The 12,512-nt window shown below is 48.9% G+C and overlaps 2 protein-coding genes across 2 annotated transcripts in view; both read left to right on the top strand.

The window, feature by feature from the left end:
* Positions 1–12,512, top strand: part of NLRP12 (NLR family pyrin domain containing 12) — a 726,895-nt gene that overhangs the window by 223,958 nt on the left and 490,425 nt on the right.
* LOC136140793 (leukocyte immunoglobulin-like receptor subfamily A member 6) lies at positions 1,624–3,945 on the top strand. The gene is given in 7 exon segments (XM_065898964.1): positions 1,624–1,730; positions 1,890–1,925; positions 2,109–2,393; positions 2,541–2,789; positions 2,792–2,842; positions 3,070–3,366; positions 3,629–3,945. Coding segments are annotated over 7 exon segments (1,269 nt in total). The 5' UTR covers positions 1,624–1,696.

The following is a 12,512-nucleotide window of genomic DNA, read 5'->3' on the forward strand; positions in this document are numbered from 1 at the left end:
TACTGATTATTCTTGACTACTCCCCTTCTTTTTTTACTCCTGTGATTTGAGGCTACATCCACATCGCAGGTTTGGGTTCACACCTAAAGTCACCTTCATGCTCTGCCACTTTCTTGTAATACATTTTGCTTTATTTCTAATTTCCACACTCACTGGTGTGTGCTATTGACCTCGATCCCTTCAGCCTAGAACCAGAATGTTTTAAGCAGCTGAGTAAATGGGTGAAATTCAGGCCTAGTTTAAAACACATAAATCCAAAACCATTTCCGAAAACCCTCTTTGGACCTCCTCAAGTCTTATTCCCCTCCAAAATGATACACAGAAGAGTTTCTGCCAAAATACCATCAGTTTGAATGAGCACAAGGTGGACTTCCCTGGTGGCGCAGTGGTTAAGAATCCACCTGCCAATGCAGGGGACAGGGGTTCAAGCCCTGGTCCAGGAAGATCCCACATGCCATGGAGCAACTAAGCCAGTGTGCCACAACTACTGAGCCTGTGCTCTAGAGCCTGTGAGCCACAACTACTGAGCCTGTGTGCCACAGCCACTTAAGCCCACGCACCTACAACAGAAACCACCACAATGAGAAGCCCACGCAGTGCAACAAAGAGTAGCCCCCACTTGCAGCAACCAGAGAAAGCCCGCACGCAGCAACGAAGACCCAATGCAGCCAAAAATAAATAAACAACAAAACCCCCCGATAAGTAGCATTTCTCAGTGTCAGAGCAGACGGGGGTCGTGAGTGGGCACATCAGTCACCCATCCTGACTGTGGGGTCTGACACCTTCACCCTCTCATACTGGTTAGAAATTAACCAACATTGGGTCCCATCCATGTCCTGGCACCATTGAGCCCACAACCTGTCTGAAGAGTGGGGTTCAAACAACATGCAGCAGGCGAGGAAACTGAGGTTCAGAGACATAACTTCAGGGCTCAAGGCACACGGGGGAGGATGACGAGGAATACTTAAATTAAATCAGCTTCGTCCCCCAAGTCAGAGCACTGACCCACACTATGTGCCATAAAAGTGAAGACAGGAGCATATAATAAGGAGACAATGCCCAAGGATCAACGGCCACCGAGCAGGCAGGAACGACTCAGGGGTTTGTTCCCAGGAAGGTGGGGTGGACACTGTTTCAAGAAAAAGGGAGAAGTCCCTGAAGGGGGCTGAGATAGAAAGCAAAGCCACACTCTGGAGCCAGGGGAGCAGGCATGTTTCCTTCCTTATTTCCCCGAACTTCTCCTCTGTGCTCATTGCCACACTGACCTCCACGGAGCTGTAGGCAGATGTTAAACGTGTGTCTCTGCTGACCTGAGCTCGGCGGTGCAGCAGGAACCTGCAACCTCCCTGAAGCATCGCCAGGGCCAGGGTGACCCCTGTCCATGGTGAGGACCCCACAGGGACCTGCCGCTGGACCGGCTGAGGACGAAGGAGACCCAACGGGGAGGCTCTGAGAGGGAAAGACGTGCTCGGGTCACCCTCACCTGGAAGGGGCGTCTCAGGAAGACAACGGGTCTCTCATGGGAATGACAGCCAGGCTCCTGGGGAGGGGCAGTTCCCCTTCCTGTGGGGCCGCTGACGTGACAGTCCCGTAACGGGGAGGACCAGCCTCCCAGTGGACACACCCTCGGGTCTCCGTCCTGAGGGCACCGTGGTCTCCTCCATCTGCACCGCCTGGACCACAGGGACGAGACGCCATGACCCCCAGACTCACGGCCCTGCTCTGCCTCGGTGAGATGGAGGAGGGGGAGGGGAAGCCCCAGCCAGGGAGGGACCCCTCCCCACAGCCAGGCTGCTCTGTCAGGACACCCCAGGACTCAGGAGGCTCACGGGTAGGAGAGGCGCTGCTCAGGATTCAGGGCGAGCCTCTCACAGGGGTCTCTCTTCCAGGGCTGAGTGTGGGCCTGAGACCTCAGGTGCAGGCAGGTGAGTCTGTCCCCAGGTGTCCCAGCTCCCTCCTGATCATGGGGACAAGGGGCTACCCCCAGGCAGTGGGGTGGGGAACAGCAGTTCTGAGCTGAAGGAAGGGGAGTCCGGGAGGTTGGGGGCAGAGAGCTGGGGACCTGGGGGTGAGGATGTCTTGTGACCCAGCCTCTGATGTCCTTCCAGGCACCCTCCCCAAACCCACCATCTGGGCTGAGCCAGGCTCTGTGATCCCCTGGGGGAGCCCCGTGACCATCTGGTGTCAGGGGACCCTGGGGGTCCGGGAGTTCTATCTGAATAAAGAGGGAAGCTCACCTCCCTGGTACAGACAGCCCTCACCGGAGCCCGGGGACAAGGGCAAGTTCTCCATCTCATACATGACACAAGACTATGCAGGGAGATATCACTGTTACTATCACAGCCCCACTGGCCGGTTACAGAGCAGTGGCCCCCTGGAGCTGGTGGTGACAGGTGAGAGGACACTCAGGGGTCCCAGCCTCAGTCTCTGCCCTCAGGAAGGGGGTCTGCTCTCAGGGGTGTGTCCCTCTCACAGCCCAGCCCTGGAGGAGGAAAGGGGGGTGTGAGCCCCATTTCAGAAGCTCCCTCCTTCTCTCCTAGGGGTCCACAGGAAACCCACCCTCTCAGCCCTGCCGAGCCCTGTGGTCACCTCGGGAGGGAACGTGACCCTCCAGTGTGGCTCATGGCAGCGACTGGACGCGTTCATTCTGACTAAGGAAGGAGAACCCAAGTCCTCCTGGACCCTGGATGCACAGCAAGACCCTCATGGGCGGACCCAGGGCCTGCTCCCCGTGGGTCGCGTGACCCCCAGCCACAGGTGGATGTTCAGATGCCACGGCTTTTACAGGGACACCCCCAGGTGTGGTCGGCCCCCAGTGACCCCCTGGAGCTCCTGGTCTCAGGTGAGGAGGTCCCACCCTGGCCTCACGTACTTCTTGAGGCACGAGACAGATTATTAGATGCTTTTCTCCCAGGATTGTCCCAGATAAGAGGGTGGGGTGAGGGGGGAGCGGGTCGCACAGGACAGAGACACAGAGTGTGAGCGACAATGAGGCCTGGGGACCAGGATGGGAGAAGGGGCTTCATGGGAGGAACCAGCCCCTACAGCCCAGGGCTGGTCTTCCCTCAGGTGTGTCTGCGAAGCCCTCCCTCCTGACCCCGCAGGGCCCTGTCGTGGCCTCTGGACAGAGCCTGACCCTCCAGTGTCGCCCTGACGTCGGCTATGACAGATTCGCTCTGTCCCAGGAAGGGAGACAGGCCCTCCCCCAGCGCCCTGGCCGGCAGCCCCAGGCTGGGCTCTCTCAGGCCGACTTCCCCCTGGGCCCGGTGAACAACACCCACGCGGGCCGGTACAGATGCTACGGTGGACACAACCTCTCCTCCGAGTGGTCGGCCCCCAGTGACCCCCTGGACATCCTGGTGGCAGGTGGGGAGCCAGCGGGTCAGTCAGGGACCCAGACTCTGCACAGGCCCTGCCGGGGGAGCCCCAGCTGGTGATGCTGGGACCAGGCGTGAGGGGTCCCCAGGGAGGGAGGGAGAGAGACAGAGAGAGACGGGGGTGGGCAGGGAGAGGGATGGACTCGGAGAAAACAGAGACAGACAGAGATGAGGGGCCTCAGGGAGGCCCTGCTGAGTCTCAGTTGGGAACCAGGGGGCGGGCAGCCCCTCACCCCCCTTCCTCTCTCTAGGGTGGTTACCTGACACGCCCTCCCTCTCGATGCAGCCGGGCCCCGTGGTGGCCTCAGGAGAGAACGTGACCCTGCTGTGTCAGTCAGGGAGCACAAAGGAAACTTTCCTTCTGTCCAAGGAGGGGGCAGCCCGGCCCCCACTGCGTCTTAGATCAAAGTACCGAGGTGGGCATTTCCAGGCCGAATTCTCCATGAGTCCCGTGACCTCAGCCCACAATGGGACCTACAGGTGCTACAGTTCACTCAGCAGTCACCCCTACCTGCTGTCACACGCCAGTGCCCCCCTGGAGCTCGCGGTCTCAGGTGAGGGACCCTGACCCTGTCCTCTCTGACTCAGTCAGCTCAGGGCTCTGTCCCCAGAAATGTCTGAGGTAGTAATGAATGAGGGGACACAGTGGGCCTCCAGAGAGGAGGACATTCAATGGCCCCTGACTCCAAAGTCTCATCACTGGATCCTGGGTCCTCAGCTGTTGAATCAGTGGGAACTCCCAGAAGTAGGAGAATAAGATTATAGGGTTCAGGGCTTCCCTGCTGGCGCAGTGGTTGAGAGTCCACCTGCCAATGCGGGGGACGCGGGTTCGTGCCCCGGTCCGGGAAGATCCCACATGCCGCGGAGCAGCTGGGCCCGTGAGCCGTGGCCGCTGAGCCTGCACGTCCGGAGCCTGTGCTCCGCAACGGGAGAGGCCACAACAGTGAGAGGCCCGCGTACCACAAAAAAAAAAAAAAGAGACACGGCAGAGTCTGTCCTTGGACTAAGACCCTGTTCAGAATGAGACACACCCTAGAACTTCTTGTTGAACAGGGGCATTATTTCCCCTAAATGAGTATCTGCCCTCAGGAAAAGCCAGGTGAGTCCAGGAGAGACTATGCACCCAGCTGGTCCAGCAGAGCATCTTAAAGACCCTTCAGTTACAGTCCTCACACCTGTGTTCCCCTGAGCCTCTTTGCTGGTTATATGAACTTCCCACATAAACCAGTAGCTCCCACAGCTCTGCACGTCGTAGCACAAGAGACTTCAAGGAGATAAATCTCAGTTAAAAGCACTGGACTGGGAGTTTGAACCACCTGGCTCTTGTAAGATAATCATCTGTTGACATGCTGAATGTGAATAAATCACATGTGCTCTTTCAGGGGGTTTCATCCTTGTTTTTGGGTTTTTTTTTCCAAGTAAATTAAAAATAAATAAAGCAAAAAAAAGTAAATATTCTTCCACAAAGTAGCTGGGAGGCTTACAATAGATGACACATGGGCTATAAAATACAAAATATAATTACTATTATTAAGTAGTTGCCTCTCTTGAGACAGTAGTCCACCAAATCTCACTAAGAGCCAAGAGCTTCGATGCATTTCTATCCCTAAATATGGATACTCAAAGGGCTACAGATTCCCTGGAAGGTCAATTAGAAATAAATGTACCCCAGGGAAAGATATACTGTGTTCTTGGATTGGAAGACTCAATATTGTAAAAGTGACCACACTACCCAAGGCAATCTACAGATTCAGTGCAGTCCCTATCAAATTACCAAGGGCATTTTTCACGGAGAAAGAACAAAAAATATCTTCATTTGTATGGAAACACAAAACACCCCGAATAGCCAAAACAATCGTGAGAAAGAAGAACAGAGCTGGAGGAATCACACGCCCTGATTTCAGACTATACTATGAAGCTACAGTCATCAAAACACTATGGTACTGGCACAAAAACAGACTCATAGATCAATGGAACAGAATAGAGAGCCCAGAAAAAAAACCACACACTTATGGTCAATAAACTTATGACAAAGGAAGCAAGAATATACAGTGGAGAAAAGATAGTCTCTTCAATAAGTGGTGCTGGGAAAACTGGACAGCTCCATGCAAAAGAATGAAACTTAAGATTCTCTAACACCATATACAAAAATAAACCCAAATGGATTAAAGACCTAAGTGTAAGACTGGATACTATAAAACTCCTAGAGGAAAGTATAAGCAGAACATGCTTTGACATAAATTGCAGCAATATTTTGGGGGATCCATCTCCTAAAGTAATACAAGTTTAAAAAATAAACAAATGGGAACAAATTAAACTTAAAACTTTTAAACAGCAAAGGAAACCATAAACAAAATGAAAAAACAACCTAGGACTGGGAGAAAATATATGCAAACAATGCTAAGGACAAGGGATTAATTTCAAAAATACACAAACAGCTCATACAGCTTAATATATTAAAAAAAAAACTCAATTAAAAACTGGACAGGGGCCTCCCTGGTGGTGCAGTGGTTGAGAGTCCGCCTACCGATGCAGGCGACATGGGTTCGTGCCCCGGTTCGGGAAGATCCCACGTGCCGCGGAGCGCCTAGGCCCATGAGCCATGGCCGCTGAGCCTGCGTGTCCAAAGCCTGTGCTCCGCAACGGGAGAGGCCACAACAGTGAGAGGCCCCCATACCACAAAAAAACAAAACAAAACAAAACAAAACAAAAACTGGACAGAAGACCTAAATAGACATTTCTCCAAAGAAGACATACACATAGCCAAGAGGCATGTGAAAAGATGTTCAACATCACCAATTATTAGAGAAATACAAATCAAAACCACAGTGAGCTATCACCTCACACTGGTCAGAATGGCCATCATCAAAAATCTACAAATAATAAATGCTGGAGAGGGTGTGGAGAAAAAGCAACCTTACTACACTGTTGCTGGGAATGGAAATTGTTGCAGCCACTATGGAGAACAGTGTGAAGGTCATTTAAAATCTAAAAACAGTTACCTAATGATCCTGCAACCTCACTCTTGGGCATATATCCGGAAAAAATTCTAATTCAAAAACATGCATGCACCCCAATGTACCTAGCAGCACTATTTACAATAGGCAAGACGTGGAAGCAACCTTAATGTCCATTGACAGATGGATAAAGAAGATGTGATATATGTATAATAGAATATTACTCGGCCATAAAAAAGAATGAAATAATGCCATTTGAAGCACCATGAATGGACTTAGAGATTATCATATTAAGTGAAGTATGTCAGAAAGAGAAAGACACATATCATGTGATTTCACTTATATGTGGAATCTTAAAACATGGTACAAATAAACTTATTTATAAAACAGGAATACACTCACAGACAGACAAAACAACCTTATGGTTACCAAAGGGGATAAAGCGGGAAGGGATCAATTAGGAATTTGGGATTTGCAGATACACACTACTTTACATAAAATACATAAACAACAAGGACCTACTGTATAGCACAGGGAACCATGCTCAATATCTCATAAAAATCTATAACGGAAAGAATCTGAAAAAGAATATGTATATATAAGTGAATGACTTTGCTATACACTTGGAACTAACGCAACATTGTAAATTAACTATACTTCTATTTAAAAAAAAAAAAAAAGAAGTAATTTTGCCCCCACTGAGGGTGAGGGAGAACCCTAGTCCCCTTAAGTGGAGGATGCCCTGTGGTCTAGGTCTGTGGTCTCTTCAAGTGCTGCCTAATGGCATTCTCATTTCTCTCATTAGAAACTGTGACAGATATCTGTTTAGTCTTCTCATTTTATTTCCTGTGTAGATTAGCTATTGTTTCTATTTTTCCATTTCTGGTCTCACTAGGATGCATTCTAGAAAAATTAATCAACGTTTTAGGCAAGACGGCAGGACAGGAAGTCCCAGCTCTCATCCCCGCACATAAACAGTGACAAAAGTACGGTATTTGGGGAAAATAAATTTTATGCGAACTGCAGGATCCAGTTAGCAAGGTGCAACACCTCGAATGAGCATAGAACCAAGAAAAACCTCTTTGAAAGGATAAAAGGAGCAGTTCCCTCCCCCTGTCCCCCCTCCCCCAAGCTGGCACCCTCAGCGCTGAGAGGCTCCTCCGTTTGGCCCAGGCCAGAGGGAGTCAAGCTGCACCCACATCCCCAGGCTCTGGGCACTGCCTCAGAGACCTCCTGGCCTCTCACCTCACTCAGAGCCCGAGGCCACAGGCCCACGTGGGGGCAGCAAAAAAGGAAGAGAGGGACAGGCGCTGTAGTAGCCGGCAGAGCCTGGCAGGACGGAGAGGAAGACCGATCCTGAGACTTCTCCCTCAGGAGGAGGAAAATGGAGCCCGCCCCCAGCCCCCGCCGTCCCCTGCACTCCTCCAGGGGAAGGGGGGACACGGTGAAGGCACACAACTAGGAATCCTTGCCCCAGGAGGGAGGGCTGTGGAGCTTGCACGTCCACAGAACACGTTTGAGAGGCTCCGGAATCTCTAACTCGGCTGATCTGCAAAATCCGACCATAAGGACTGGAACAGGTGGCTGTTTCTTCCAACACACAGACACCAAAGCAAAGCTATAAGACACATGAAGAATCAGGGAATGTGACGCTGCCGAAGGCAAAACATAAACCGTAAAAGATGAAGGTCTATCAGTTGCCTAACTGTTCAAAATAACTGTCTTAAAGAAGCTCCGTGAACTATCTTCCACAAGGGTGCCAAGAACACACAATTGGGAAAGGATAGTGCTTTCAATAAATGATGCTGGGAAAACTAGACACCCACGTGCAGAAGAATGAAACTGGACCCTCAGCTCACACCATATATAAAATCAAGTCAAAATGGATCAGAGACTTAACCATAAGGACTGAAACCATAAAACTACAAGAAGAAAGCATAGGGGAAAGGTTTCTTGACGTGAGTTTGGGCAATGGTTTTTTGGAAATGACACCAAGAGCACAGGCAACAAAGATAAAAATAGACAAGGGGATTGCATCATATTAAAAGCTTCTACACAGCAAAGGAAACAGAGTGAAACGGCAACATATAGAATGGGAGAAGATATCTGCAAACGATGTATCTGATAAGGAGCTACTTGTCAAAATATACAAGGAGCTCACACAACTCAATGCAAAGTAGTAACAACACAATTTAAAAAATAGGTAAAGGACCTGAATAGGCATTTCTCAAAAGAAGACATCCCAATGGCCAAACAGTACATGAAAAGGTGTTCAACATCACTAACCCGCAGGGAAATACAAATCGAAACCACAATGAGATATCACCTCACACCTGTTAGAATGGCTGTTATGAAACAGACAAAAGATAACAAGTGTTGGGCTTCCCTGGTGGCACAGTGGTTAAGAATCCACCTGCCAACGCAGGGGACATGGGTTCGAGCCCTGGTCGGGGAAGATCCCACGTGCCACGGAGCAAGTAAGCCTGTGTGCCACAACTACTGAGCCTGAACTCTAGAGCCCACAAGCCACAGCTACTGAAGCCCACGGGCCTAGAGCCTTTGCTCCACAACAAGAGAAGCCACCGCAATGAGAAGCCTGTGCACCGCAAGGAAGAGTAGCCCCCACTCACCTCAACTAGAGAAAGCCCATGCACAGCAACGAAGACCCAGCGCAGCCAAAAATAAATAAATAAGTTAACTTAAAAAAAAGGATAACAAGTGTTGGCAAAGCTGTGGAGAAAAGAGAACCCTATGCATTGTTGGTGGGAAGGCAAATCGGTGCAGCCACCGTGGAAAACAGTATGGAGTTTCCTCAAAAAATTAAAAATAGAACTACCTACCATATGATCCAGCAATTCCACTTCTGGGTATATATCCAAAGCAGATGAAACCACGATCTCGGAGAGATACCTGCACTCCTATGTTCACTGCAGCATTATTCACATTAGCCAAGATGTGGATACAACCTCAATGCCTGTCGAAAGATGAAGAGATAAAATGTGAGATACACACACACACACACACACACACACACACACACACACAGGAATATTATTCAGCCTTTAAAAAGAAGGGAATCCTTCCGTTTGGGAAACGTGGATGAAACTGGAGGACATTATGTGAAGTAAAAGAAGCCAGACACAGACAGACAAATACAGCCCGAGCTCACTTCCCTCGGGGATCTAAAATAATCAGACTCATAGAAACACAGGAGAATGGTAGTTGCCAGAGGCTGGGAAAGGGGTCAGTGGGGAGATGCTGGTCACGGGGAACAAAGTTCAGTTACGCAGTCGAGTAACTTCTGGAGATGTGATGTACAGTGATGTGACTACAGTTCACAATATTCCATCGTAGACTTGAAATTTGCTCACAGGATAGACCTTAAGTGTTCTCACCACACACACACTCACACACAAATGTTCAGTGTGTGAGGTCATGGATATGTTAACTAGCTTAATTGTGGTGATTATTTCACAAGGTAAGTGTATATAAAAACATCAAGTGGGACTTCCCTGGCGGTCCGGTGGTTAAGAATCCCCCTTCCAGTGCTTGGGACGCAGGTTGGATCCCTGGTCAGGGAACTAAGATCCCACATGCCACGGGGCAACTAAGCCCACAAGCTGCAAGTACTAAGCCCATGCACTCTCGAGCCTGCGCACGCAACGAAAGATCCCGCCTGCCACAGCGAAGATCTTGCGTGCCACAACTAAGACCCAACACAGCCAAATAAATAAATAAATAAATAAATGTTCTTTTAAAAAATAAAAGTTGTACACCTTAAATATACACAATTTTTGTTACTTATATCTCAATAAAGCTGAAAATTTTTTCTTTCATTTAATTACACCAAGCACATTGGTAGTTATTCCATTTCTAATTTTAGGCTGTTACTCCCATGTTAATACATGTATTTACATTTTTATTTCTAAACAACTATGCATTCTCCTCCTCCATTAGAGAAGACAATGCTCTCATTATACTTTACCTGAAATATGGGTACTCTGTATACGTGTATGTGCGTGTGCACATCTGTGTGTGTGCGCACGTGTGGGTGCATCTGTGGGTGTGTGTACAAGTTGTGTTAGTTAATTTTTCAGTGCTTTTCATACCATTTTTTTCTCATGTTACATCTCACTTTCTCCATTACATCTCTTAGCATTCCTTTCACTGAGTGTGAAAATAGTAACATATCTAAGAACTTGGGTCTCTGGAAATGCCTTCTTTCACTCTCATTCTCTCTTTATCAAGTTACTGGAAAACATTTCTTATTTCAAACTAAGTGTGTGACTCAACTACTGGGAGAGGAACATACATGTGATGGGTGAGGGATCCATCCCCACCAGAACCCTCCTTATCTCTCAGGAAGACGCAGCCTGACGTGGTGGGCTTAGCGGAATGGACACAGCTCCCACCGGTCAGATGTGGTGGCTGGAATCCCCTCATATTTAGGGATTTAGCCTCTGATGAGCCTTTCACTTTTGTCCCTTAAAAATAATTTGGCTCAGTGTAAAACTCTTCCCAATAAATTCCCTGAAGGTATTTCTCCAATATCTTCTGGCATCGCCTTTTGGTACGGGGTGGTCTGGTCCCAATGAGCTTGTCATTCTCTCAATGGTAATTTGCATTTTCTACAGGAAGTCGTTTCAGGACATTTGTAGGGCCTCAGGACAGTCGTCCTTGATTTTTTTCAGTTGAAATTTTCACAAAATAGAATTAACCATTTCGAAGCATACAGTTCAGTCTGAGATACTTTTTTTTTTAATTTAACCTTCATTTTCTTAATTTACCATGAAGGGTCAAGATACAGATGTCACTTTTAAATACAGGCGTCCTAGCACTTAGTTGGCCTGTCCTCATCTCTGAAAAATGTTCAATTCTTCATTTCTTTGGCCGTTGTTATACGTCACGACCTTTCCTTCTGACACTTACAATAGATACGACGTGGGCCCTCCTCATTCTATTCCCCAAGTATCTTGAATTTCCATTTCTGGTCTCTCTAACCTTCATTGTGGAACATTTCCTCGATATTGTTTTCAATTCCATAATTGGTCCCTCAGCTGTCTTGTCCTTGATGGGATGACATTTTTTAATGTGTTCATTCTACTGGATTTGTCACCTCTACCTTTTCTAACTCTTAATAACTGCCCTTTCTTCTATAAAATAATCCATATGGTTGCCTCCCTTTATTTTTCAGATACTTAAACACGCTTAAATTAGATCGACTGTCATATTTTCCTACTGATTCTTTTTTTTCATATTTTTATTTCAGCAAAGCCACTAATTGTGTTGTGATACAATCAAGATATTCACATCAAGTATGTCCTACACTTTTTTTCAGCTCTTTATTGGTTTCCTACTGATTCTGTTCCCTTGCCGAGGACACCCGCACTCGTCCGCAGACGGCTGTCCGTAGCACTGTCATCACTACTAGGGGCACTGTGATGTCCATTCCTGTTCAAGGCTCTGCCCTCACACCCCCGGTCTCTCCTAGAAGGCTTCTCCCGGGGCTGTCCTGGGAGTCAGGCTGACCAGGGGAGACTGCTGCAGCTGCTCTGCCCCGTGCTGCCCACCGTCTCAGACTTAGCATCTGCTCACAGCTGTGGCCTCAGGGATGGTCCAATGGGACCCTCACACTCTCACGAGGGTGGACACCCGTGGCTGACAATCGTGGACTGAGTCTGTTTCATGCCACACAGGGGAGGTGGCTCAATGCTGACCATGGGCTTGGGGCAGTGAGCAGAGCTATCCCAGTGCCCGTCCAGAAACGCGGGGAAGTGCGGCCGCAGCTTCAACCTTCACCTGGAGCCCTGACCCCTCCCTGCCTGTGAGGACCTGGGTCCCTCTCTCTGTCCACACAGGTGGGAACCTCCTCCCTATGACCCCCTTGATGATCCCAGTCAGTGGGCGCCACTCAGCCTAGTTGCCTCTTCTTTGGTCTGGTTCCCTCTCCATTTGGGGAACTTTCTCTTTTTCTGCATGTGTCTGTGGGTACGTGTTTCAGAAATATTCAAAATAGCACTTCTCAGTGTTAGGAGCAGAGGAGGGCTCTTAGGTGGGCACCACAATCACCCACTTTGCCGTGGAGTCTGAGCCCAGGATCCTTTCATGTCCCACCCACTGCTGTTGTCACCTGCTCTGGAAATTAACAATGGTGATCCTGCAATGAACCTGACACCAT

Source organism: Phocoena phocoena, chromosome 20 (assembly GCF_963924675.1).
Source record: "Phocoena phocoena chromosome 20, mPhoPho1.1, whole genome shotgun sequence".
Classification (NCBI taxonomy): domain Eukaryota; kingdom Metazoa; phylum Chordata; class Mammalia; order Artiodactyla; family Phocoenidae; genus Phocoena; species Phocoena phocoena.